Consider the following 27,587-nt stretch of genomic DNA (forward strand, 5'->3'; position numbering starts at 1 on the left):
TTGAAACAGGCTAGTTTTACCCTACTGGTTGGAGGTGTGGGTTGTGGTGGTGTTGGGTTTTGGGTTTGGGTTGGTTTTTTTTTTAACAGCAGCAGAGTTGAGGAGGAAGCATTTGCGCATCTTCAGTTTGTTGCTTTTATTACTTCGACTTTTATTACTTTGACTTTTATTAGAGTTTGTAGAGACACCTCTGCTTTTTTTTTTCCCCTTACAGTTCTTAAATACTCAGGGTTATAGCATTAATTTTTAATTCTCTTCCTTTTAGTTCTTGCAGTTCTTGTGTGGTTGGTGAAAATAAGCCTGCGCTGCAGGGATGCAAGAGGAGCAACAGTCTGAGGTAGGGCTTGGAGCTGAAGATTTTTTTTCTTAGTAGAATTGCAGGGAAGGTCAAGACTCTGAATCAGCCAGGTTCTTCCACTCATCCTCAGGGAAGGTCTGCAAAGTCAAGAGGGTCAAGACTACCAGTGTGAGACCCCTTTTAAATGGGAAGGGTGGGGGGCTGAGTGCTATTTTTTTGCCACATTTAGGTTCTTTTCAGAGTCCTTTTCCATCCAATTGCAAAAGCTGAAAAGGGTCTTTTTTATTAATTTACTTGCAAGTGAGGAATTGCAGAAAATAGCCTAACCTATGAGCTTAAACCTTTAGGAGGAAAAAATGTGAGCAGAATACACAAATTGATTGTATACGAATGATCTCACTGTACAGATGTTAAGTACCTTGCCAAATTAAACTGGGGTATTTTCTTCTACCCTTTCTGTTCCTTTTCTTCTCCTTTCACATCTGTGTATCTCAAAACCCTTTTCTGGTCTAACAGGTGAAGCTCAAGAAATTTTTTTCTTATGAGATATAAGAATGTTGGTTCCTGTGTCCTGTTAGTTAATTAAAAAAAACACAAAAAACTGAATGGCAGACTCTTAATGTGGTGCTTAGTGCTTTTCCCACTGTAATGTTGTTATGATGACACATCCAGCATAAGTGACAGGATTAATTCCATATGTTACAGATGGATACATTTTTCCAAAATATTTTTGTGCCTAGAGTTACGTATGCAAGCAGTAGAGTCAAGCCATATGTTGTGATCAAAAGCTGAGCTGGTGTTAAATTAGATTTGTGAATGTAATTGCAATTTGCAGTATAACTGCAGTTTGCAGTTGTCAATGAACAGACTTTTGTTTTGTAGTGAAAGGATGATATGTTGTTGTGAATGTTTTAAACTTTGCACTGTAAAGCTGTTGTACTTTTTGGTCTTATTCCATGAAATGTATGATAAATTTTGCCTTACCTTCAGTAGGGCCAAGGTAAGACACCCAGGATTTATTATCTGAAAATTGCTGTTTGGCATAATGGAATGCAAGAAGAAATTAATTACTCGTGTTGAAAGCTCTTAAAAATTGGATGTGCTTTGTACAGTCCTGTTTTAAATCTTACCAGGTTAAGTACAAAGTAAATAAACCAGTCATTCTAGCTAAAAGCTGACATCCTTCAGGAGAGCTTGGCTGCCTGCTTGCTGACTCATTAATACTGTCTTTCATTTGGAAGGTACTTGAACCATGATGGATTCACATCCTATCTCTAACTTGTTGACTTAATGTTGTTCAGGAATTCCCAATTCTCCCAGTAATCATCCTGATTCAACTTTGAATTAATATAGTTGCCTGAAGATAGTTTACAGTTGAGCTTTCCCTGATTCTCAAGTCTCTTTTTTCTGCACTAACTCTGCCTCTCTGGCTTGGATGACATAGGCTGAATGACTGGGATTGTTTGAATTCTATGCACAGGTTTTGAAACTTGCCTGTTAGTTAAAAATAAGTAACGGTTTTGTTAGCCAAAGACCTGCCTCATATACTTCTAGTGATAATATTTAGAAGTCAGTCTTTGGAAATCTTTTCAATTACTGTCTGATCCTTTAGAGAACAAAACTATGCAGATGCTTTGCATCCTTTTGATTTCTTGTGTATATAAAGTCAACATACACATAAACTTTGTAAGATTTGGTGTGCATATTGTGTAATTACCTTACACTTACTCCAACAGAATAAAATACGTGAGCAGACTCTTCTTGAATGGATATGCGTATTCTTGTGAGTGCCGATTAACTTTGTCAGACTCCTGACAGACTAATGCTGACTGGTAGTTGAGTCAAATACTCCCATCTTAAATATGGCAATGGTATTATAATAATCAGTGCACATTTTAGTTTCCAACATGGAAAACACTGTAGTAGTGTTAGAGATAAATTTGTTCTTTTTATTGTAGAATCAGATTTTTTTTTTAAACTCCATGTCAGATATAAATATTATCTTTTAAAATAGGCATTAAATAGTTTGGGTTTTATATGTTCTTTCTCATATTTATCCAGCTAGGAGAAAAACAGTTGTAAAACCACAGATGTTTTGAACTGTTGACACTGCTTAAATTATTTACTTGCTTGAATATCATATGTAGATTCAAATTGAACAAACTCACAAGGGGAAAGATGTATTAAAACATTTCATTATAATTCCCAGCCTCCTTTTGAATTTGTTTCATACAGGCTGCTGCAGATCCAATGTCCTCCTCTGATGCACCAGAAGATGGCCCAAAGGAAACGTCAAGTGTATCGCAGAATATCTGTATGTTTCTGGTTTGACTGGGGAGGGTGTATCATGTTGGAAGTATATTAAGCTAAACGCCTATGCCTTTTCCTTACCTAATAAGGATGTGGCTGTTAGCACAAAAGGGAGATGTGAATGAAGTCATATCTGACTTAATCTATTCATGATTTGTAGAAAGGCCTAGTTGCTTAAACCAAATTTGGAAAGAGCAATGTCATATAGATTGTCAGTTTGCTGCTCCCATGCTTTCAGAAGAAAGTAAATGGTTTTTGATTTAATAGATATACTCGGCTATTGTTTTAAGCTCGGTCGTTGCTCTGTAAGCCAGAGATGTGTAAGTATGTGTTTGTTTTGGCATTCTGGCATCTAGTGTTATGATGTTGAATCAGCTGTCCCAAGTGGAATACTTTGCCCATGCCGGCATGATAATGTTTTGATATGAAGGCCAAGCCTGCAGGATGTGGGGATAGAAGTATTCCAGCCAAAACTGTCTTCTGAAGCCCAGGAAAAAGTGCTTAAGTTTTTAGTGGTAAGGATCAGATAATGACATACATTTCTTTCTCAGGAGGAGAAAACAAGGGCTTCTTAGGATTTGCTTTGCGTTTATTGATATACTGTTGAGATGTTAATGTATACGATGCTCATTTTGAACAATAGTATCATTCAGAGTGTGCTTTCTGGCAAATAATAGGCTCTGAACCACCTTAGGGCAAATTAGCCGGTAACAGCAACATTACTATAATGCTGAAGTTGCTGAATAATCCCTAAGGATCGCAGCTTTCAGAAAACAATCATGGGAGCAAACAGAGCCTTGACTAAAGCTATGGGAAAAACATTCAGACCTAAAGAAGCAGATTAATTTTTTATGTTGCTTTTTTCTCCAGATATAGAAGTTGGTTTAATAAAAACCATAGCTGTTTCTGAGAATTTTTTCCTTGATTATGTCCTTAAATGATAACATCTGGTACTATGCTGTTATAGCAGGGTTTTTTTCACATGAAACCTTATTCAGTCCAGTTCTGAATATATGTATGAGTTGAAGGCTTCAAAAATTAGTAGAAATTAAATCCTTTAAGGGTTACCGAATACATAGAAACCACTTTCAACTGGGGGAATCTGAGCCATAAATGGCTTTAGGTTAGGAGAGTATTTGGGGAAGGTATTGTGCACACTTCCCCGTTTCTTATATTCTTCCTTAGATATCTGCTTCTGACCATTGTGGGAGACAGGATATTTGCTTAGGTAGATTTTGGTTGATCTACCATGGCTGCTTTTATGATCATGTGACTGAGAGTGCTACAAATGCAACAGCCCTGCCTCTTCTCCTTCCTTTTACAGTCATGTTTTTCCCCACCCTCTCCTTGGCATCACCCTCTGTTTTGGCAGCAACATGATGTGTTGCAGTTAGTATGGTCTGATCTAAGACCATTTCCTTGGGTATTGACCATGAAGTAGTAGGCTGCTAAACTGCTAAATAAGAAGGATGTTGGAGGGTGGCTTTTGGTTTGGGGTTGGGTTTTTTTTGACATAAAATCTTGTGAGATAAGTATTTGTGGGACAGATCTGGGGCCAGAGCCGCACAGTTAAACCAGATTCATGAAACGAATGTATGGTAGGAGGCTGTAATTTGTCTGCACCTTTAACATCCTGCCTGCAAACTGTTCACTAACTTTTTTTTTCCCTGGGATTATGATCCTATTCCAGGCTTCTGGACCACTTGAGACCTCTGCTAACTTGTGCAGCAGCTTGCCAGAGAAAGAGAGTTGGTTGGAAACAAAACTCTGCTTTCCTACTTGATGCTTTTTTTTTTCCTCTTAAGATGCGTTACAGCTTAAAGATGACTCATTCAAAGTTACTATATTTCCCATTGATGTAAAACTGAAGCTTCTCTATCTCAGTTAATGAGGCTTTCTGGCATTTTACAAGCAACTGTGATGGAACCGATAGATCTTCCTATTTTCCGTGGCAAGCTTGGCATAGATGGGCTAAACTCAAGTTGTACCATTTTGGTCTTAAATAGTTTGTTGTTGAAATTAGGGAAGAATGATTGGTTTCCTGACCTGAATACCTCTTAAGGTTTAGTTTTCAGTTGTATGCTTGATCCCTGGTGTGTTAATCAGAGAGAAGGTTAAGATTGGTACTGTAGGTATTCTATATGTACCATTATATGCAGGTGACTTTACCAGCATACTCACACCAGTGTACATGTGTTGCTATCGTTTATACAGATAAAATCCCAAAAGGGAACGCTTTTGTTCTAGAATTAAAAAAATGCCTTTTTTTTTTTCCAATTTAGTGTATACCTTTTCTAAGTATTCTTTGCTTCTCTATCCACCTCACCTGCCACACAGCTTCTCTCTTTCCCTTACTGAACTGCGTGGACAACCTGTCCCAGTGTCCACAGGGTAGGAAACCTGGACTGAGACCCATGCTTGGAGGCAGCCTCTCCAGTGGTGGCACTTTCAATGATGTAGCCTCAGAATTGAATGTAAGATTACAGTGGTAAATCAATGGCCTTTTAGCTCTGCTCTGCTGTTTAGTGGTGACATTTTTGTTTTCTGTTTTACTTACCTGCATTTTATAGTCATGTGTGTTTTTCTATTTTTCTTTACATTTATAGCTGATGCAGATGCATTTAAAATTCTCCTGGAGATGAAGATGAAGAAGAGGCAGAAAAAGCCTACTTTACCAAGCACTGTGACTGAGCTTGACACTGAGGATGGTTCTAAAGTATATGTGGTTGGAACAGCCCACTTCAGTGACAGCAGCAAAAAGGATGTAGTGAAGGTAAATGCTAAGTGGGAGACCTTCAGCAGCATGTTTATAATGTTGTCAGCTTAGCATTAAGTAGAATGAAGTCCAGTTCTCTGACTTGCTTAACCTCCAGACTCTGTTTTTTCTTGTTAGCTGTTGGAGGGCTAGCAGCGCTGTGGGATGAACTAAGAGGCAGACATATTATCTTAATTTTTTGATGCAGTGCATTGCTTTCCCATCTCAAATATTTTTACTTGTCCTTAGAAAAACAAATGCAGATACAGTGCCAGTGTTAAAAGTAGAAGTCCCCCTAGTGAAGTTTATGTTGCCTGTCACGATACAGCATCATGTCACACCGATAGTGCATACAGTGGTGGTTGCATATTCACTGTGATGGGGATGTGCTAAGAAGGTCCAAAGCCTAGAACAGAAACTGCAGTTTACAGCTTGTCTGTGCCCAGGGTGTATAATACTGAGCTGTAAAACCATGCTGCCCCCGACTTGGATTCCATTCTCAAGATGCAGATAGGTCTGAAGCTCTAGTGAAAGTAGGAGCTGTTTCATACTGTGCCTCATACAGAGTCTGCAGTTTAGAGTGGCTTTATTCTCCAGCAGCTAGAGGGGGAGGAATGTTGTGCCAGAATCATCAACCCTGGTTCTTCGAAAGCTTATTCTAACTCAGATTGCAAATGAAATGCAGAGAATGATCAAAGGAACTTTGTGAATGTGAAAAGTTTAACATCAAGTTTTTCTTCCCCCCACTCCTCAGCACAATGTGTTCTCCATCTTTCTGTCCCAAAGCATCCAGTAACTAAAGCATTTCACTGTCATCTTCCTTAATGTTTTTCTCCATACGTAGCTATTTGGAGAAGTCTTATTTACTCTTTCACTGTTCTTTTAATTGAAAATGGTTGTTGGAATGTGCTTTTAAGTCCCTTTTCTCATGACAGTTTATTTATATTGGCTGCATTTCTGTTTAATCCTTCTTAAACTGGTGTAAATAAATTAATCTTTTTCAGACAATACAAGAAGTACAGCCTGATGTAGTTGTGGTGGAACTATGCCAGTACAGAGTTTCTATGTTAAAGATGGATGAAAAGACATTACTAAAAGAAGCCAAAGAAATAAATCTGGAAAAACTTCAACAAGCTATAAAGCAGGTATGATTCCCACAGGGAGAATTAAAGGTCTGTGTTAAGAGCAATTCATCAAGTTGCAACCAAAACCAGTGTTCCCACCAGCTGGGAACCTAATAGTGTTCACCTAGGTGAGAGTACTTTTACAGTGGCAAAGTTAGGTTTGGGGTTGGGGTTTTTTGTTGTTTTTTATCAGCTGGAGTATTGAGGGCTTCTGTTCCACAATGGGCAGTTGATGACCTCGGCAGGAATCCTCCCGGCTTTAACAGTTGCTCCATTTGCAGGACACAAGTCTAACTTTGTAATTGTAATGCTCTGCTAATATACTTAAATATGATTATTATTTCTGCAATCTGCATCTGTATCACAGCTATTAAGGGAGCACTTAGTTTTGGTATTGTCTGTCATGATCTGTTTAGTTGCATTCCTTCTTCATCCTAGTGTCTCGCTCTTTTTAATTCTCATCCACTTGTCTTTTGAGTAGCTTCTAATTCACAGTAGGCCTTCAGGGAGGTTTTTGAAAAATCTGGGCTGAAAAGTATGGGATTCTATTCAATTTATAACAGCTCTGGCAGTTTGACACTGTCTGGGATGTGTGTGCAAAACAAGTGTTCTGTATTTTTTTCAGTTTTGCCCAGTTAGCTTGTATTTGAGTAATTTTAAGGTAGGCACAGTGAAACAGCACAAAGTTGACTTAAAAATGACAGGACATTTGATTAGAATGGCAGTATGTGGTTGATAGTAAAAACAGTTTCCAGTGTCCAGTTGAATGAACAAATTCATAGATTGTTATTTTGGTTGTGTGGTAATTACATATTGGAATTGCTTTATTGGTGTAATTGGGGAATTTCCAGGATTGCACCCCTCATAAGAATATAATCTGCATCCACGCAGAAGCACTTGCAGTGGCTACGGACTAGTCTACTTGTGTGTGTGTGTGTGCGCATGCACATAGTGTCTTAGTGCAGGCTTTCTGACTCTGAGAGTTAGGCAATAATGCATCTTTCCTGTTTTCTTTATTTATGTCCTGTCAAAGGAAGGAACATTGCAAAACACTTGCATATTGCATGAATTACTGCATCCATCTGTTTATTTTAGGTAAGGTGGATTGTTCTGATGCATGTAGCCAAAAGAATGCATGTTCGCAACAACCAGAGCAGCATAGCTGGGGGTCTTCTGACCTAGTAAACAGGCACAGAAGCTTTTTTTTTTTTAACATCAAAGCTAAATGCAACAGTTTTTGCTGTGCTCCTCTGTTAAGAGGAAAAGGACGATGAAAATGGTGGACTTTTTTCCTCTGGGATGTAAATTTGTGTTGGCAGCTTTGTAATTAGCACTTCCTACCAGGGCTTGAAGTGATCTTGTTGCAGACAGTAGGAAACACAGACTGCGTTAGCTCCAAAGCCAGAGAATAATACAAAGATCCTTCCTATCGTTACAGTTCAATCTTAGTCTCCTTTGTCACCAGGGATTATGCAAATAATAAAATTTGGACACTGAGCCTTTTAAATAGTATCTTTCTCTGTCTATAGTCTCAACTGAAAAAAAAACCAAACCCAACCTTCCCCCTTTCATTCAGTAGCAGCATGGGCTATATAGGGAAAACCAGGATGCTAAATTATAGTGTCTTTGTTTTTCTATAGCAAAAATCAAACCAGCTGTTGAGTTGCTCAGTTGTGCTTCAGTTGTGCTTTCATTGAAATGTGCATTCAGGCCCTAGAGTTACACCAAAAGTCAAAGCTTCCAACTTTCATCCTTGAGTATCAAATTAGGAAGGGAAACTGTCTTTTTATAATCACTTGTGTAAACCTTAAGCAGTAAAATTGCATTTCATTGCTCTTAATTGAAGTTGGAAACTGAGTGTTAATATGAAACCATTACACACTTGCAATGGGTCGCTGGTATTCACAGCTTATCAAGCAACTGTTCCAGGTTAAAAACAGCCTTCCTCAGCTCCTCCTTGAATTTCAAAACCCTTACAGTTGTTTGCAGAGAATTCTCTGTTTGCTTTCCATTAAGCAAAGCAACATGGTGCAAACTGGTATCTGGCTCAAATGCTGATTACCTGAAGATGCACAGTAACAGTTTGCTTAAACCAAACTGGTAAGACAGGTTTTTCTTATCTTCTGCCCTGGCTTCCTGTTTCCACTGTCCCTTCTGTGTCCATACCATGGCTGCATGGCAGTCTGAACAGGGCTTGCTTTTTAGCTGTATCATGTCCCTATGTGGCTGTACAATTGCTGGTCCTGACACAGAGGAGGAGTTGAGAAACCTTGTTCTGGGGCAGAAGGGAAAGCGGGCTGGTGGCAGCAAAATCTTAGCTCAACCTCACCTTTTTAACGTACTCCTTTAGGCTGAAGTCACCTGTGCAGGAATATATTGTAATGTTGGCTTTTTTTAATGCTTCTGGCCAGTGACAGAGCTCTAGTTTTGCACCGTGCAATACAGCCCTCCGTGTTTAGATAACCTACACGATTGTTCTGTTAAATAAAATTGATATAATGTGAATTGGCAGATGATGGGTACATCCATATGGACAGGAACAGGCTGTTGTCACTTGCTGCCTTCCCTTGCATTTTAAAGCCTAACCTCCAGTGCACTTGCAGCAGTAGGAAAACCAGTTCCAGGCTCCAAGTGGCAAGGCTGTGTTTGTGCAGGGTTTTGAAAAAGAAGAAATCCAGAGGACTAAAATACAAACAATTTGTTTCTGTCCGCAGTTCTGCAGTTCGGGCTGGATCTGTGATTTGTTATACAGTCAGAGTAGCCCCAAGGCCCCCTCCATAGGCTGTGTTCCCATATATAGTATAAGCATTTCCATGCTGAGTCCTGTGGAAGATTTATCTGCTTCAGAAGCCTTCTGGCAGCTGCCACTAACAGATGCCTGGGGAAGGGCATTAAAATCTGCAGTCATACTTTGCCTGGGTATTCCTCTCTCTTCCTGTTCTTTTCACTGTCTCCATGCTAATCATGGTGTTTCATGCAGGTTAAGAGCACAAATGACTTGGACACCCTTCAAAGATGCATCCCTCTTTAGGCAGCAGGATCATAGAATGGTTTGGGCTGGAAAGGGACCTTAAAAGATCATCTAGTTCCAATCCCCCTGTCATGGGCAGGGGCATCTTCCACTAGACCAGGTTGCTCAAAGCCCCATCCAACCTGGCCTTGAACACTTCCAGGGATGGGGCATCCACAGCCTCTCTGGGCAACCTGTTCCAGTGCCTCACCACCCTCACAGTAATGAACTTCTTCCTAATACCTAATCTAAATCTACCCTCTTTCAGTTTAAAACTGTTACCCCTTGTCCTATCACTACACTCCCCGTTAAAGCGTTCCTCCCCATCTTTCCTGTAGGCCCCCTTTAAGTACTGGAAGGCTGCTGTAAGGTCTCCCTGGAGCCTTCTCTTCTACAGGCTGAACAACCCCAAGTCTCTCAGCCTGTCCTCATAGGGGAGATGCTCCAGCGCCCTGATCATCTTCATCATGTCTTTCTTATGTTGGGGGCCCCACAGCTGAATGCAGTACTCCAGGTGGGGTCTCATGAGAGCAGAGTAGAGGGGCAGAATCACCTCCTTGGACCTGCTGGCCACGCTTCTTTTGATGCAGACCAGGATATGATTGGCTTTCTGGGCTGCGAGCATGCATTGCTGGCTTATATTCAGTTTTTCATCCACTAATACCCCCAAGTCCTTCTCCGCAGGGCTGCTTTCAATCCACCCATCACCCAGCCTGTATTTGTGCTTGGGATTGCCCCGACCCATGTGCAGGACCTTGCACTTGGCCTTGTTGAACTTCATGAGGTTCACACGGGCGCACCTCTCAAGCCTGTCAAGGTCCCTGTGGATGGCATCCCTTCCTTCCAGCGTGTCGACTGCACCACACAGCTTGGTGTGGTTGGCAAACTTGCTGAGGGTGCACTCAATCCCACTGTCCATGTCGCTGACAAAGAAACAGTGCCAGTCCCGATACCAGCCCCTGAGGAACGCCACTTGTCACTGGTCTCGACATCGATGTTCGGACATCAAGCCGTTGACTGCAAACTCTTTGAGTGCGACCATCCAGCCAATTCCTTATCCACCGAGTGGTCCATCTGTCAAATCCATGCCTCTCCAATTTAGAGACAAGGATGTCTCTTGCTGTGCGCCTTCCTCACTGCCCTAAGGATCTTGAACTCCACCATTTCATGGTCACTGCAGCCAAGGCTGCCCTTGAGCTTCACATTACCCACCAGCCCCCCCTTGTTGGTGAGAACAAGGTCCAGCATAGCAGCTTTCCTCACTGGCTCCTCTATCACTTGAAGAAGGAAGTTGTCATCAACGCATTCCAGGAACCTCCTGGATTGCTTATGCCCTGCCATACTGTCCTTCCAACAGATATCGGGGTGGTTGAAGTCCCCTATGAGAACCAGGGCTTGTGAGGCTGATCCTATCTGTCTATAGAGGGCCTCATCTGCTCAGTCTTCCTGGCCGGGTGGCCTGTAGCAGACCCCCACTATAATGTCACCGGATGCTGCTCTTCCTTTAATCCTGAGCCATAAGCTCTTGGTCAGCCCCTCATCCATCCCCAGGCGGAGCTCCATGCACTCCAGCTGGTCATTGACATAGAAGGTGACATGCCCTCCCCATCTCCCCTGCCTGTCCTTCCTAAAGAGCCTGTATCCTTCCATTCCAACACTCCAGTCATAGGAGCCATCCCACCATGTCTCTGTGATGCCAATAAGATCATAGCCCTGCAGGCGTGTGCACGTCTCTAACTCCTCGTGTTGATTCCCCATGCTACTTGCATTTGCCTAGAGGCATTTCAGTCGGGCCCCTGATGAAGCTGACTTGCTGGCTGGAATTCCTTTGTGCTGCTCTTCAGGTGCTCTCCTACTGACCTGTGATCCCTCTCCAGGCTCTGGGCATCTATTGCTGGCACTGGCATCAAACTGGTAGCAGTGGGATGGATTGAGGTTCCCCTCCCCCAGCAACTTTAGTTTAAAGCCCTCTAGGGATGAATATTTCTGTCATGATGTAAAAATGCAACTTCAAATACATCAGTCCTGGAGGGGAGATGAGCCAGCAAAAACCTCAGGCTGCATTATCCTAGTTTTCTTTTCTTTGTGGGCATCTTTTCTGAACTTCTGGAAACCCTTGTCCCCCAGGCTTTTGAACTGGATCTCAAAGATGCCCAAACCCTTTTTTCTCACTGCCCTCTTTCTTCCTCATCTCTCCCCAGGAGCCCAGTGCCCTGTCTTTCTGCCATGCTTGCTAGTTTATAGCATGATAAAGCACATAATCAGTTGGCTTTGAAAATAGCCCCTCTCTTTTGCCAGTTCTGATCCTCAGTGACTCTTGAGTTCACCTAACTGCAGAAACTGCCTACAGCCTTTAGAGAGGTCACGCAAGCATCAGATCTGGCACAGGGTGGATCATTTGAGCATGGTCCTGGGAGCAAGGAATGGAGACCAGGACCTTTGTCTGGTAACTTCAAGCTGTTATATTAACTCAAGCTATCCCATGTAACCTCATCTTCAGTTGCATGAAGCTGGTGATACAGCAGGAAATTAACCTTTGTCGAGGGAAGGGGGAATGCCCTTTTTGGTAGTGGTATGCACTGATGCCAAATGGGAGGAGATGTGTAATCAAGGTACAGGTTACACCTGGGGACAGGTAACACTCAGCCACTGAGTCTTAGTCATAAAAATAACTGGTCGAGGACAGCCAGAGCTGGACAGAAGGAACAGCTCTGAAAGGATTTGTTTGAGGTGTTTTTTCATTCTTTTTGTAAAAGTATAGGGAAGGGAAATTTTGCATAAGTATATATAGGAGAATTATTTTTTTTTTAAAGAGCAGCCTTGATTTTAGGTTTGTGTTCAAAAAGTAGTAAGTCTGCAAGGAGGGCCCTTCAGTCTGCTTGTGGGAGTGAGTTGTACTTGGGACTGTGAGGCCTTTTCTAAGGTCTTATGTGCTGAAGTCATGCACTGCAATTTCTTGCACAACAGTAGATTCTCTGTGTTTCTGTGTCTGTTAACCTAACCAATCCTCAGCCTAGTGTTTCCCAGGATTGTGGAAGTGTCTATGATTAGACCACTAGCTATTTCCCTTTCAGTATCTCTATAACGTGATGTTCAGTGCACATTGAATGGAATATACTCTTGTGGTCCTTTTTTTTTTCTGTAACTAGAAAGATCAAGAAAAATTAAATGCACGGTATAAGCTGTTTTACCATTCAGTTATTCAGAAGCGTTCTTCCAGCAGGTGGAGTAAATACAGATGGGAGTAAGTCTGGCTGCCCTCCTGTCTTAAGTCTGTCATATATTTTTGGTGAAAGGGAGAATACTTTGGCCATGCGTTGAAGTGAAAAGCTACTTCACAACCGATACAAGCTGAAATAAGAGCTGTATTGATCAGTGAATTGGCTCCAAAAGGTAGCTTCAGTGCTGCTGCTTCACTAAGATAATTAATGGTTTTTTAGTTTTTTTTACTGTGAACAGTACATTCTTCTTCGAAATCCACACAGCTTGTTGATTTTCTTTTTTCTTTTTTTTTTAATGTTTTTCTCCCTTTTCCACCAGAATGGAGTCATGTCTGGATTGATGCAAATGCTGCTTCTGAAGGTTTCTGCTCACATCACAGAACAGCTTGGAATGGCCCCAGGAGGAGAATTCAGGGAGGCTTTCAAAGAGGTGCGAACTTGAAATGGTTTTTCTGAGGTCAAAATATTGGCATTTTGCTCCCGGAGTCGAACTAAATTAAACCAGTTGTTAGTGACTAGAAAAGAGCACTCTGGCCATACTTGTGCTGAAGCCTATGAAGTAGTAAGAATCATCTTTGGCTTCAAAGTGTACTCAAATTACAGAGGTTTGTAGCCCTAAGTGGCATGAAAGCAACTCCAAAAAGGCTTCAAATGATAAGGGTTTTTCCTGATATTTCTGATGGCATTTGTTTTCATTTCATTAATTATTTATTTTTTTCCCGTTAAACAATTGTTTTTGGATTCTGGATATGGATCCTGGTCCCACTGTTGGTGGTGTCAGGGTTTCAGGCTGTGAAAACCAACTCTAAAGCATTAATGCGATCTAACACATTCATCTAGAAAGTTTGGTTGGGGAAGTGAAATATCTGACTAGTCTGTTAGTCCTATCTGGTCTTTTAACATTCCCTTTTGTACTACTGCCAGCTGTGATACTGGGAAGTAAATAGTAGCTGGACTTCTACTGTGTATCACAGCTACTCTTGTTTTTGTCTGGAAATAACTGAGACACTATTTTCAGTATATGTATTGACCTTGCAGAATGTAGTAAGGAAATCTGAGGTAACGTAGCTGTTAAAGAATCTGGAATAATTTGGTGTATTTAACCTTAATAAAAAGAAAACTGTTTCAAGGCTTATTTTCCTAAGCATTCCAGACCAGAGTGAAACATTTTAAGTGGGAAAGAAAAAAATATATATATTAGCTTTGTCCTGTTCTAAAGTAGCTGTTTGAAATTTTTAAACAGGTATGCATAGGAAAGAATTTTCTAGAAATTCTGTACTGTGCTGAAATTTGTCAGTCTAAGCTACAGCAGCAAAGTCTCACCTCGCATTGTCATGTGGTATCTGGCATCAGTTCTTGTTTCATAAGCTCCTTCTTGAATATATTTTAATATGATAAACTGATAGGTTAGTGATCCTGACAAATCCTCGGTAAAAGCAAAATGACCACAGTTGTTTCACCGTCGACTTTATTCAGATCCAGATAGATATTGAGGCCCATCTGTACACCTTAAGTAGTCATAAACAGAAGCTTTCTGCTTTTGTAATAGTAACCTAAAGAGTGTAGCATTACAACTTAATGTTTTTACTGTAATACCTACTGCATCTTGTAGCTGATGTATTCCTTTATGAAGTAGTATTTTGGAAATTTTATTTACTGCAAAGCCAAAATATTTTTTTAACGTTGAACTATGACACTACTTGCTCTTTTTTAAGATGCCTTATATAACACAATAAAACAAATTTTCTCTTAATAAGGATGTACTGTGCTGCAGTATGAAATGTTGACTCGCGATTTGTATGTTCTCTTTCAGGCCAGTAAAGTACCTTTCTGTAAATTCCATCTTGGAGACCGACCCATCCCTGTTACATTTAAGAGAGCAATTGCTGCACTTTCTTTCTGGCAAAAAGTCAAGCTTGCCTGGGGCCTTTGCTTCTTATCTGACCCAATCAGGTATGAATAAGCTTGCCACATGTTTATTGGGGTGAATTGTTCAATTCTTCAGTTTGACTTTAGTACAAGCTGGAAGTCCTCAGTACCCAGCCTGATGCAGTGAAACTTGAAGTTGGTGAGAAGGATAAATATACAAACTATACTGCAATAATCCGTATTTTTGAAAAGAAAGCTGTCTTTCTGATCGTATTCCAGCTCTTCCTTTAATTGTCTTTTGATACATTACTTCCAGGTGAAATGAGAGATTCGGTGCTGGAGAATTCCTAGTGTACTTAAGAAAAAACTTTATTTTTTTTATTATTATGCTGAAAATAAAATTTTTCCCACTACTGTGTGTGGATATTATAAATAGAAGAGAGTAGGGCCTTGGTATGCTAATTTATACCTCCTTAAGATTTCCAAAGGATGTGGGCCTGCTGTGCTGTCACATCTGGATCAGGGCAGCTTGAGAACTGAATCTGCTGTCTGAGCAGATTTTTGGAACAAGAGAAAATGTTTGAAGTCTGTGGACAACATGTGGACTCTTAATGACTATTGCCTTTATACAGGGACATTGTTAGGATCTTTTGCCTTACAGTAATATTTCTCAGACAGCTATTCTCTTGCTCCATTTGTTTTCCCCTGCCCTTCAGAGACATCCCTGTGCTTCCTCTCTTCACAAGTAGGTGTGCGATAACTTGCTTGAACTGGGTGAGAACACATGCACGGCTGTCCTTCTAAATTCAGTCTGCTCCTATGAGACTCACAGTGGTGGGAGGCTTGCCAGAAATGGGTTCCCTGTGCACGTGGTCCCTGAATCTCAGTGCCGCTCTCGTACCCTATGACCAGAGCTCTGCACAGCTCATGAAGTGATCTGTGGCATTTTTTCCAGGCTTTTAAAATTGGGCCAGGGTTCAAACTGTAGTCTGGTCAATCAGACCTTCCGTTTTCCAGTTTTAGCATTTACTTAATTGTCCTTTCCTGTAAATACTTGCTGTTACATTGATCTGTAAAACGAGTTTGACCCTCTTTCAATCCATTAACTACAGTTCATGTGCAAAGTAAGTTTTCTTACTTACTGGTCTAATACCAGCATGAAACTATTTGCAGGCTTTTGGAGGGCATTGGAGGATATATTTCTCTGCAACTTCTCCCATTCTTTTATCCATCCTAAGAACATTTTGGTTTTCAACTGCAGTATTAAGAGAATTACAGTATATGCACACTAGCTTCCTACTGAAGCTTGGACATGGCATCTCAGTTGTCATACAATTGATTTATTTGCTACATTGATTTTGAAAAGTAACATGTGGGTAGGGGCTGAAAAGGAAAGATGTTTATAATTGGGAAGTTGTTGGGGGAGGGGGGTATTGTGCACCCAGCCGTCAACATGAGATTCTACAGAAAATGGAGTAATAATGCAGCATCAAATTTGTGTCAGTCTGATAGTTTTTCTATGATCTGTTGAAAGCTAGCAATGCATTTCTTCTTTCGGTTGTCCCTGTTGACATTCGTAGTGTCCTTTTGATCTTGGAAAATAAAGAAAGCACGTTTGGCATCATTTGTCAGTAGACAGTGATGCAAAAACAGATGATTCTGTTGCCACAAACTATGACTGTACCACAGCTGTGGGTGCAAACAGAAGGTTAACAGCACCTATAAAAAAATATAAAAGCTCATTACATTTACTCCTGCAGTTTTTATTTATTTCCAGACCATTTCCTATTCTTCTGTTCAGATAATTTATTTATAACTTTGACTCTAGGAACCTGCAGAACTCTCCATCGCCTCAGACTGTGCCTTATGGTGTGCTTTTTTTGTTCCTTAAATAGAGCCTCCGTGTGTTCAGTGATCAGATCTGCTTCCTTGGGAGTGCTCTGTGTTGCCTCTTCTAAGCTTACTAATGTACACTGAAAGTGGGGCACCACAAAAACTATTCCCTTTGAAGCTCTAGTGCTTTTGCTCAGTTGAGTTGTCAGCTTTCAGACTAGGAAGGGTGAAAATCCACTAGCACTGCCTTAAGGCAAGTGACCTTTCTTTTTTCCCTTTTCCTTACTGTAGAGGCATTGTTAGGTACCCAGTTTTACAGGTTTAGGGAGTTTGTTTTGCTTCTGAAGAGAACTGGGGGAGGAGAACTGAAGTGTGTGGGTTTATGTGAAGAATGTGTATAATACCCAATTGTTTTTATTCATTGGTTTGTCTGTATTGGGCTTTAAAAGCATAACAGATACTGAGAAAACTTACCTTTCTTTCAGTAAAGATGATGTGGAGAAGTGCAAACAGAAGGATTTACTGGAGCAGATGATGGCAGAAATGATTGGAGAATTTCCTGATCTTCATCGAACGATTGTCTCAGAAAGAGATATTTACTTGACCTACATGCTGAAGCAAGCAGCAAAACAGATAGAACTACCTCGAGCTTCAGAAAGTAATTGTTTTAAAGCAGATATCATAACCAGCAAGGTGTTCTTTGTGTACTAGCCCAAGGTTCAGTTCTTCTCAGGAACTCTGGGATGTTCTGTTCATGTGTGCCACATGTCACATAAGATTACAGTGCTTAAAAAATTAAACAGGGATATTACTCCTCTGTGGCAACCACCTATAGAAGTAAAGAATTTTTGTAGAGCAGTAGACTCCAATTATGATTTCTTTCTCATTGTCCTGTTTAAAACTGGAAAATACTAATTAGCCTGACAACTTTTTCAAAAGGCAAGCATCTGGTATTACAGCACAGGACAGTCTTATGTTGCCTATCTCACTTCCACCTTGTTACCTTAACAAATTCATTGTCATCACTAGCTGCTCAGAAACTTTTCTTGCTTGAAATGTGTGACTGCATGTTTCAGGAAGGTATAAGCATACAGTATAACTGCATTTCTCTAGCCTTTGGAAGTACTTTGCTGCTGTATGTGATCTGCGTGCCCTTCCTATATATAAGCATACTGACGTATGGGTTACCTCTTACTTGCTGTCTTAAGATACTGTTTGTAATCACTTGAGTGCAGACCTCTGGCACTGTCTTGTGATTGAAAAAATAGCAAGGGGATTGCACTTGTGTTCTTGTACATCCCTTGCCTGATATTACCTCAATGCTGCCTCCTTAAAGTTTGTCCAAACATACGGTGTTTTCTGTTAGCTCAGTTCATATGACTGGAAGAGGCACAGGTGCATTCAGTTACTTGGTCTAAAGAGCAGGCTGAAAATTTAGTTTTATTGTTGGTCCTTGCTGGGTCATGAGCCACAAAAGGAATTGTTTAGCAATTCCCTGCTCTCGCCCTCCCCCTTACACCTACCTTCTTAAATGCTCAGTTTCTGGATCACTGGTTTAGTGAATGCCTGTGAAACTGGAAGGGGTTTATATGCATTATGAAGGACTTGGAAGGTGGGACCATAAAAGACAAGAATGTGAGGGACTACCTGACTAATAGTCATGTGTCTCAATCTCTTAGTTAACAAGAGACAGTACCAGAGACAGTTTTGTTTAGAAGCTGTGCGTTTATATTACAGACATACAATCTATTCTATGCATTCATGCTCATGAGAGGCAAAACGAAAAAAGGGGAGGAAAAAAGAAAAAGGCAAATCATATACTTAAGATTTGTAGTAAAATACAAAACCCCACAATTCAAATGAGCAGAAATAGGGCATCGTCACCATTGTCCAAACCATTTGCTATTGTAGGCAAGGCCGAAGAAACAATTTTGAAAAAGTGTATAATAGTTCTAGAGTTTTCAATACAGTTTTGTTTCATTTTGGGGGGACCTGCTTTTCAAATTTTTTTACTTATTTCTGGAAAAACCAAGGATGGATATTTATAGCAAGGCAGTGGAACTTACATTTTATATTTATTTATTATATTTATGTATAATTTTCCCCATAGGAAAGCAGCCTGATTACTATCACTTAGAAAGTTTTCTGTGAATTATTTTTATCATGGTGTGGTGCTGTTTTTTCATTGGGGGAGAGGTAATCCCAAAACTTCCAGGAACAACATTTTCACTTCCACTGGGTGTTGTGGAATTTGGATGGTAGATAGGAGGTGAGGGTGGGAGCTGGCACATGTTGCAGTGATCTAATGATGACTGGCTAGCTGCTGCACACGAGTGGGATGGGTTTTGCTGTTACCTGCTGAGGCCAGGTCTGTAACAGTAAACTTAACAGGGGCAGGCGTGGTCTCAAGTGCTGTTCTCTGATTGTTCATTCTGCTTGTTAGGCCAGGTCTTGTCACAGTTTGGATGTGTGCCAGCTGCCACTGTCCAAAGTGGTGGAGGAAGCTCTCTGTTCAGGAGACAGCAAAGACCAAGGCTGTTCCTGATAAGCAGTACAGAAACATGACTCACACAGGGAAGGAAAGAAATTAATTTAGCTTGCATCTGCTGAGCCTCTCACCCCGAGGCTGGAGTATGAACCCTGGCCAGGTCTGTTTACCGAAACAAACATTTCCTGAAAATCCAGAAACCATGCTGATTTTCTTTAGACTTTCAACATAAGAGGCAGTAGGTGAGATGAGTATTAACTTTTAGTATGTAACAGTTTTAATATCTGGTAGAAGAGTCCCTGCCTCTTGGAAAATTCCATTTTGTCATCTCACACATTACCTGTTTATTTATAGCTTGAAATTAGTTGGTTTACTGATGTGTTCCTTTTTCTCCATCTCTCTTTCAAGCTGAACCTAGAAAATATATCCCAGCTGTTGTAGTTGGTGTTGTTGGGATGGGTCATGTACCTGGAATTGAAAAGAACTGGAACTCTGACTTAAACATCCAGGAAATAATGAGGTAACAGTCTTCCTTTCCTACATGTTGACGTAACAGCTTCTCTTGCTAAAAGACAGCAATAATTGGTTTGTTGGGGTGGGTTTTTTTGGTTGTCCCAGCTTGAAGAAACATCACTACTGTCATCCCTGCCCCGTCAGCTCACTGCTTGCTGTGCAGTGCTTGCAGATTGTGCTTACAGCAAAGGAAAAGAAAATATCAAAGGAAAAAAGTAAATAGTTGGATATCAAGGGAAGGAGAGATGAGAAGGTGCCCATGTCTAGAAAGAAAATTCATTGATCCACATTTAAGGCTTTTAAAACAAGAATTCAAACAAGGGCTGTAGAAGATCGTGAAAACAAAACCAGGCTTCCAGCCTAGCTTAGGTAAATATAAACTGTTGGATTCAAAGCTTTTGTTGTGTGAAGACGCTGCTGGCTCTGGCAAGCTTACTATCACAGTTGTTCATAGCCTGTTTTTAACTGTATATATATTTAAGTAATAACATGTTTTAATGCATATACCTAAATATGGGCTGATATAAGCCACGTATCTGGTGAACTCTCGCTCCAAAGTAGCTATTAAAATAGATGCAAGTGCTTTGTAAAAGAAGGAATTGAAGAACTAAAATCTTCAGACTATGTGTATCCTATAAAGCCACAAAGGTCAGGACTTTAGAACTGTAGGAGGGATTATAGTACAACCTGGTAGTACTGGTCTGCAGTAGCTTAGGATAATAGAGCCTTTCCAATATTGGCACTTTACCTTATCACATCTGTTTACTGTGTTTATATATGTACCTCATCTCTTCAGAGGCTCTGAAAAACAGAAAAGACTGTGCCCTAACTAAACAGTGTATTTAGGCACTAAAATATGGTTTAGAGAGATTTTTGATATCTGGATGCAAGAATGCAATGTACAGAAGCCCTGCCTAGCCATTTATAAATCTTTTTCAAGGCTAAGCCTCTCCTGGAGTCACAAACTAGATGTCCATATTCCTCTGCACCCTTGCAAATAACTGTAAAATGAGGTTGCCCAAATCCATATGGTTAATGTTGGCTGCATCATTGACATTGCAGAACTGAAGAGCTGAAAGCCTGATTACATGTCTTCAAGTTTATGTAGAGGGTCTTTTTCATCAAAGTTTAGGCTCTTCAACTTGATTGTCTTTACCCTGCTGGTGCCATAACTAAGGGGAATGGTTACCAGTATCTTTCATAAGACATTAATATTGCATTAATTTGACTTTCTAAAATAATATGAAGCAAATGATGTTCATAAGATTACTATATTTGAGACTCCTTTCTCCTTAAACTTTTTTACCCCTCATGCTGTTGCACTGCAGTTGCAGAGCAGAGTTACAGGGTTTTTTTGTACATGTTAATGGTTGTCACCTCTCTAAAGTGAAAAGTTTTTAAAACTTTTACAGGTATTTAGTTAGGTTTTACAAGTTCCAAAGTGATCCTGGAAATCGTCTGGATAGAAGCATATACATTTCTTAGACTTCCAATTTTTAAGTTCATGCATTGAACCTGACTTTGAGCAGACCTTACTATTTGCTTCAGATTGCTATGAATTTATTTTTTTAAACTGTGCGGAGGACTGGAATTGAGAAAGAATAGATAGAGCAGCATGTAAGAAGGTGTAAAGGGATGCCTTTACCCCATTCTTTGTTCGGTGTGTATGCTTTTTTAAAACTCTTCCTCTATATTCCCTTAATATGCAAAATCTCACCAGTACTAATTTCACTCTAGTTTGAGCACATGGACCTAAACTCAGTCTAGTTGTATCCTAATATCAGTGCATCTAACCTCGTTTGAGTGTGCCCATAACATTTTTGCACTACTGTTAACTGATTGCTTCTGAATACATTAGGAACATTTTCTAGATACAAATAAATGAGAATTTGTGGCTTCTTTGAAACAACATGCAGAGACCTCTCCATCCCCTGTGAGAGGATTATCTGAGTTGCAGTGTAGGCATGCTGTGGGTGCAGGGCCAGCTGAGGTACTGCAGAGCCTGTTAGTGAAGGTGCAGGGCTACATATCCAAGTGACTGTGCTTTCAAAGCCAGCTTTATTTTGAAGGTAATATTAACAGCTTGCTTTGTACACGAAGTTAATAAGACTGCTTGAAGGCAGGGGTAGACCTGGTGTGCCTGTTGTCCTTTACCCTGTGGGTTCCAGGTGGCCAGTGCAGAGACTTCCAAGTGGCTCTGTGAAGATCTCAAAGCCAGCAATACCTGCCAGACAGGGGACAGCTTCGTGCGAAGCCTCTCTGATTTGTCTGCACTGTCCTCTGTGGAGCTCTGGAGGGAGGCCAAGAACGCCTCAGGGGCTTGGCTTCTGCACGCTGGGAGCTGTAGCTGGGCTAGTAAGCCTGCCCGGCATCCAGGGGGTACACCTTGCTGAAACACCCCTCTGAATCTGCACAGGGGCCAGCCCGGCTCCAGACTTGCTCCTTCTGGCTGCACAAACCTGACCAGGTCCTGACATGCCTTATGCAGAATATCCAAGCTCTGTTTTCCTCCGTTACCCTGAATGACAGCGAGTTGACTGTACAGGCGTTGCACTTAGGCTGTGTCTTGTCTTTCTTCTGACTTTTGTCTCTGCAGAGATATGCATAGTAACATTATGAACAGTTCGACAAACAACATTAACTTCTAGTATTCTTCAAGAAGTCTTGATGTTGTCTTAGTTACTTTGATAGGGTGATGGGCAAGTCAAGGTCCATAGGCATTAAGAGTGGCATCATACATAAGTGGAAAAAAGCTTTATTATTTATTATTGATGTTACTGTTTAATTTGGATGTAGCCCTTGAACATGAAAGAATACACTGTTCATTCATGACACATCTGTTACCAGGAAGTCTCCTGCACTATAAGGGGGAAGGGGAGAAAAGATCCTTGTTTTGATTGGAAAGTGCCTGTTCTTTCCAGCTATGCAGGTGTTAACATTGGTTTATATCTTTTGCTTCAGTGTGCCTCCTCCATCAGCGTCAAGTAAGATTTTCAAATTTGTCATAAAAGCAACAGTTTTTGGACTGATGGGATATGGCTGCTACCGAATAGGTCAAAGGACGGTTCAGTTTATTCTCTCGATGCCAGCAGCACAGAGCTATCTTCAGAAGCTGACAGAAATAAGGTCTCAGCATTGAACATCAAGTGGAGGCACTATGTGAAGAAGGTGGCTGAAAAAGGGTGATAGAGGCAACAGATGTGAACTGGACTGAAAGAAGAGCGAGCTGAGGATTCTAGTCAGAGATGATTGATGCTGAGCAATGCCGAGTTGCTGTATAATAAAAGATTTGATACTAAAGTTACACCAGCTATGATCTAATGAATAGGTTTGATTCCTGGTAAGTGTGTTGCATGAAACCACGTGATTCCAGATTGAGGTAAAAGAAATATGTACACAAATATATATATTATATATACACATACTGTATATATAATATATATTACTGATGATGTAGTACAGAGAGCTTAAAGAGTGTATGTTCATTAATTCTTTTCCAGAGGAACAGAACAACACAAAGTAACCTAATTGGCTGCATCTGCTCCGAAGTTCAGGGATGCTTGTCTTGAGTGATTCTTTGCTTTTTTTCCCTTGGGTATAAGAATACCTAGTGGTCATTTCTGGTGCCAGACACTTTTACATGTAATTTAGAAGGACATCTTCTCAATGTGTGTTTTATACTTAAAACATTTAGGCTTTTTTTAAACTTAAGAGCTTTCCAAAAATTTCAGAATTGTACAGGCTGTCATACATGCACTGCTCAAATTTTTTACAAGCCTTACTGAAGAACAGGAACGTTGCCTTTAGATTGCATCCCTTGTTACCACCACCAGTTGAATTGTCTTTCTCCTGCATAGAGAAGGTATAGCCACACCATCAGAATGCAACGTGGTTTGTGTCAGATGTTTACAGGATACTCTGTTCCTTTAGATTAGCTTATTTAAACTGTATTATTTAGCCAAATCCTGCTGGATTCAGTATTGTAAAGTTAAGAGACTAGAACTACTGTACAATTTCCTTTTGTTTCTCATACAATTTACTTTTGTTTCTCAGACCTTTCATTATTGGGACAAGAAGTCTGGAATTGATAGCACCTGGCCCTCATTTTTGATACATGAAAATATTTTATTTATCAATGTGATTTCTCAGTGGATGAATATTTTTGTCTATTTAATAGAAAAGCAGTGTTCAGTTTAGTTTTTCAAAATAGCTGTAGCATTTTATTTGGATTACCTGCTATTTATACATAGAATTATGGGTACTTCAAACTGCTGTGATTTTCTTTCTTAATTATCCAGGACAGCCATCCATCATCAGTCTATTTTTTTTTTTTTTTCTAATCCTAGGTTCATATTTCATAGGAATTTTTTTGGTACCCTTTATACAGGATTGTCAATGATTGTAAAGTGCCCTCTGCCATCAGCTAGTCCCAGTTCAACAATACAAGTAACTGTAACTGTCATATCGAAGTTTTAACCTGATGTATTTGAATGGAAGAGTCCCATTTGCTCCTCAGGCTCATACACCATTGCTCATTGCTTAAAGTGAAGTTTTTATCTGTATTGATTTCTTTTGGGAATGAAAGATAGGAACCAGTGTGTGAGGCAGGAGGAGGAAAAGGTGATGTGTTTTGTGTTTCTTTGTTGTTTTCAGTTGGTTCAATAAAATCAACAAACTGCTTCTAGTAGGGTGTATTTCCAAAGCCTTGTGTTGGAAATTGTCCCATAGTCTATTGTTTGCTGAAAGTATGTACATGTATCTTCTGTGCAGTGTTGTCTCTTTCAAGCTTTTTATATGAAATTAAGGGTCTAATGCTCCTCTCTGTGATGGCATTGACTTTACTGGGAGCTGGTCTGTCCATGCAACCTGATGCTTTTCTGCCTTGCACTTTGAAAATTTTATGAGTTCCAGTGCAGCAAATCATTTAAGTGCATGTTTATCTTTAAACCTATTAAAACTAACCTGATCCTGCAGAGCTCTTAAGATGATGCTAGGTGCTTTTTTGGATCTGGGCCTTACAGTTGTGCAGGGAATAAACCTTAGCAAATGAGAATGGCAGCAATTCACACTTCTAGGACACAAAGTGTAAATGATAATATAGAATATAGTAGAGGCGGGTCCTTTTATTTTCCATCTATCAGTGCTTAAGAAACCACCAGCCATCTCTAGCAGGAAGAAAAGCAGCATTTGTAAACAATTTATAGAAGACTAGAGTGACTGCCTGAATTTTGATTCCTGATTTTTTTAAAGGTTTAATGTATTGTTTACAATTAAGCAGTCCTATTTTAATAATTCTATTACACTTTATGTACATTTTTAAAAGATGAAAACAAAAGCTTAAGCTCATTCTTCTCCTGGCTTTATTGACATACCAAAATATTGTTTTGTTCATTGTTTTTTTGAGAATTTTTAGCTGGTAGAATTCAATATATTGATGTTTTGCTTTAAGTTATCTACAGATTTTTAAGGTATCTGCAGATATTTTAAAAGCTCTGTAGATCTTTGATATCTGTGCTCAGGTAATTTTACACAAAGGAAAACAAATCTAAGGTAAATTTTAGATATGAGCCTTAAACTTGGGTGGGACTAATGCTAAATGATTGTCATGGAGCATTCTTGCAGACTTAATGTTTTATGCTTTTTAGCCAGAAGTGATTACCATGTAAGTTGTCCGTTCATTATTCAGTTATCCTCTCCAGTTAATACCTTATGCCTACTGTTTCACTCTTTTTTTTAATGAAACATATCAGCAGATTCTTCAAGGAGCCTGTTTGTGGACGGAGAATTTGCAATTTATCTTCCCACTGTTGCAGACTGGCAGATCATATGCATGCACTGTTTACTCAGTGGCGCTGGAAAGCCTGATGAATTTGCAGAACTAACAGTCCTATGAATCCATACACGAATGCTCAATGTTGTATATTCAATGTGTTGTACTGTTTATGTAACATAATCAGTGTTTTAGGTCCATTCTTTTCTGTTCTAGTCAGTCTTTTCAGTGTTAACAGCATCCTGTAAAATTTATGTTGAATTGTCCCAGCCCCGCCTCAACCTTATGAAGCCATATTGTATTTTTTTGGTGACATGTACATCTGTTTTATGCATTTGTACATGTGATGTAAATTTGAAGTATTTTTAACAATGTGTGCCTTTACTCTAAAGTGATTTAAAGTAAACAGCAGTATGTTCTATGATATAAAAAATAAAATATTTTAACCACCATTTCTGTTGAAGGCATTTGTTTTCCTTATTAATCAATATTTTTATTGAGAACAAACACTGGTTATCTAGACCTAGTATGTGATAATTTCACCATCTAACACATTTTTCTGAATGTCAGTTGGAGTAAATACCTCCCACTGAGGGGCATCTGAGTGTAATGCTGAAGTAGGGAAACTGGTTTCTCAACCTACCATATGTAATTGGTTAAGAGAAGAAAGGATGAGTTTCCCTGCCCTACTAAACATGCAGGGAGACTGACTTCTCAACATGAGTACCTAAATTCAAAGTCCAGAGTTAGGCATGGTGAGTTGACTTCTTGTTGTTGTTGTTGTTGCTTTTCTTTTAATGTCTCTCCAGTGCTCAGTTGTGCAAGGAGCTGTTGGCCTTAGTCCCAGTCCAGCGAAGCGCTCAGACACTGGCCTAACATCAGGCACAGTCACTTGTGCTTACAGTGCTGGCCGCTGCATGGGAAGTAAATACCCTTTGAGTGGAAAAGATGTTGAATTAGTGGCAAAGAGTTTAATCTTTCAAACTGAGCTAGCTAAATCAATGTGACCATTACTTTTTTTTAAAAAAAGCTAATAATAAAAAGACCCTATATTCATACTGAAAGTAAGTATATATGATAAGCTATATTCCATACAGATAGTCTGCTGATTGTACACTTTGTCAATCAGTGCTCCATGCTTTTTGATTGTATGTGTGTGAAGCAAAGTGCAGTCCTGTTTTCCTTGATCAGGCAAACTTCCCTTCAGTTGCACTTGGAGCGGCATCTGCAAAGGAGTGCTGGGTAAGCCATTTAGGTGGAAGAAAAAAAGTTTTACATACTGTAGTCAAATACCATCCGTGGGACTGGCAGATGACATGCTGCACAGCACATGAGCTATCAAGCAGTGCTCAGTCAGGCAGCCTCAGTTTGCACACCTGCACACGGAAGGCAGCTGCCTGTTTGCGGAGTGTATTGTTCACCAGCGTTACATGCATACTGCTGGCCTAGGTCATGTTTGATATATCTTTTCTATACCAAATACTGAACCAAATTAAAAAAATTATTTTTGAGGTGGATTAATATTGCCCAGATTTCCATTGGAAGCTGTTTTTGTGTGTGTGTATTGTAAAACATCTAAAAGGCACTGAAAAATGACATCAAGTTATCTCAAAGTGCCAGGCAGTAGTGGGAACTACACATGGAAAAGAAACAACACACTTGTCACTTGTGTAACTAAGATACTCATGTACGTATTTTCCTGTTTCTTTCTAAAACTGAAATAAACTTTAATTTTAGACTTGAGTGTTTTGAGATTGATTTTTTTTTTCCAAGATTGGGGGGAGAGGGTTAAGTATTTGCAGGAGAAGGGTCACTTTTCTGGCTCTGACTGATATACAGACTTCAGTGTGGTGCTGAGCCTTTCACTTGGCTGCAGAAATGTGCATGAAAGACATCAACCACTGGACACAAGTGGCTCCGAAGATAGAAAGCTGAAATCAGTCTACTGACTGTTGAGGTGAAAAAATACAACTGCTGCGCATGTCCCTACAGCAGCAGGTCTTGTGTCCATTTGTATGTGAAGGAGAACAGGGAATAGCTGGAGCAGCTGTCCTGTTCGGCAGGTCATAGCTGAAGAGCCCGGCAGGGGCTGCTCCCTTGTCACTTGCCTTCTGCAGTCTAACCAATGGGGAGCAAATGAAGCTTTCTATACTCCAGGGAGGCAACAGCAGCAAAGGTGGGGCTCACTTCATCCTCACTCCTGGTGTAGGGAGAAGGGCAGCAACTGGGGGCATGAGTGCTCTTTTCCACCTTTGGGTCCCTGCCACCTGGCTCTGGCTCCTTCTCAGATAGCTCTGTGGTAGGGGCAGCTGTGGCAGAACACAAAGAAACACTCGCTTCTGCTTGTCTGATGTTTCATCTGTTGGTTCATTTAGTACTGTACAGCAAAGCTCTAG

The 27,587-nt window shown here is 40.2% G+C and overlaps 1 protein-coding gene across 1 annotated transcript; it reads left to right on the forward strand.

Annotated features, from left to right (window-relative positions):
* The first annotated feature begins 313 nt into the window (after positions 1-313).
* TRABD (TraB domain containing) lies at positions 314-22,900 on the forward strand. Its single transcript, XM_010581272.1, has 9 exons — positions 314-337; positions 2,534-2,612; positions 5,215-5,381; positions 6,368-6,508; positions 13,038-13,148; positions 14,532-14,671; positions 16,906-17,078; positions 19,317-19,428; positions 22,383-22,900. The coding sequence occupies exons 1-9, from the start codon at positions 314-316 to the stop codon at positions 22,558-22,560; spliced, it is 1,125 nt and encodes a 374-aa protein (XP_010579574.1). The 3' UTR covers positions 22,561-22,900.
* The last annotated feature ends 4,687 nt before the right edge of the window (positions 22,901-27,587 follow it).

This window comes from Haliaeetus leucocephalus, unplaced genomic scaffold (assembly GCF_000737465.1).
Source record: "Haliaeetus leucocephalus isolate CR32 unplaced genomic scaffold, Haliaeetus_leucocephalus-4.0 Scaffold763, whole genome shotgun sequence".
Classification (NCBI taxonomy): Eukaryota; Metazoa; Chordata; class Aves; order Accipitriformes; family Accipitridae; genus Haliaeetus; species Haliaeetus leucocephalus.

Coding starts and splice junctions, on each gene's coding strand:
- TRABD (XM_010581272.1), top strand. CDS start 314: ATGCAAGAGGAGCAACAGTCTGAG. Junction 2,613..5,214: donor AAGTGTATCGCAGAATATCT/GTATGTTTCTGG, acceptor TTACATTTATAG/CTGATGCAGATGCATTTAAA. Junction 13,149..14,531: donor TCAGGGAGGCTTTCAAAGAG/GTGCGAACTTGA, acceptor GTTCTCTTTCAG/GCCAGTAAAGTACCTTTCTG.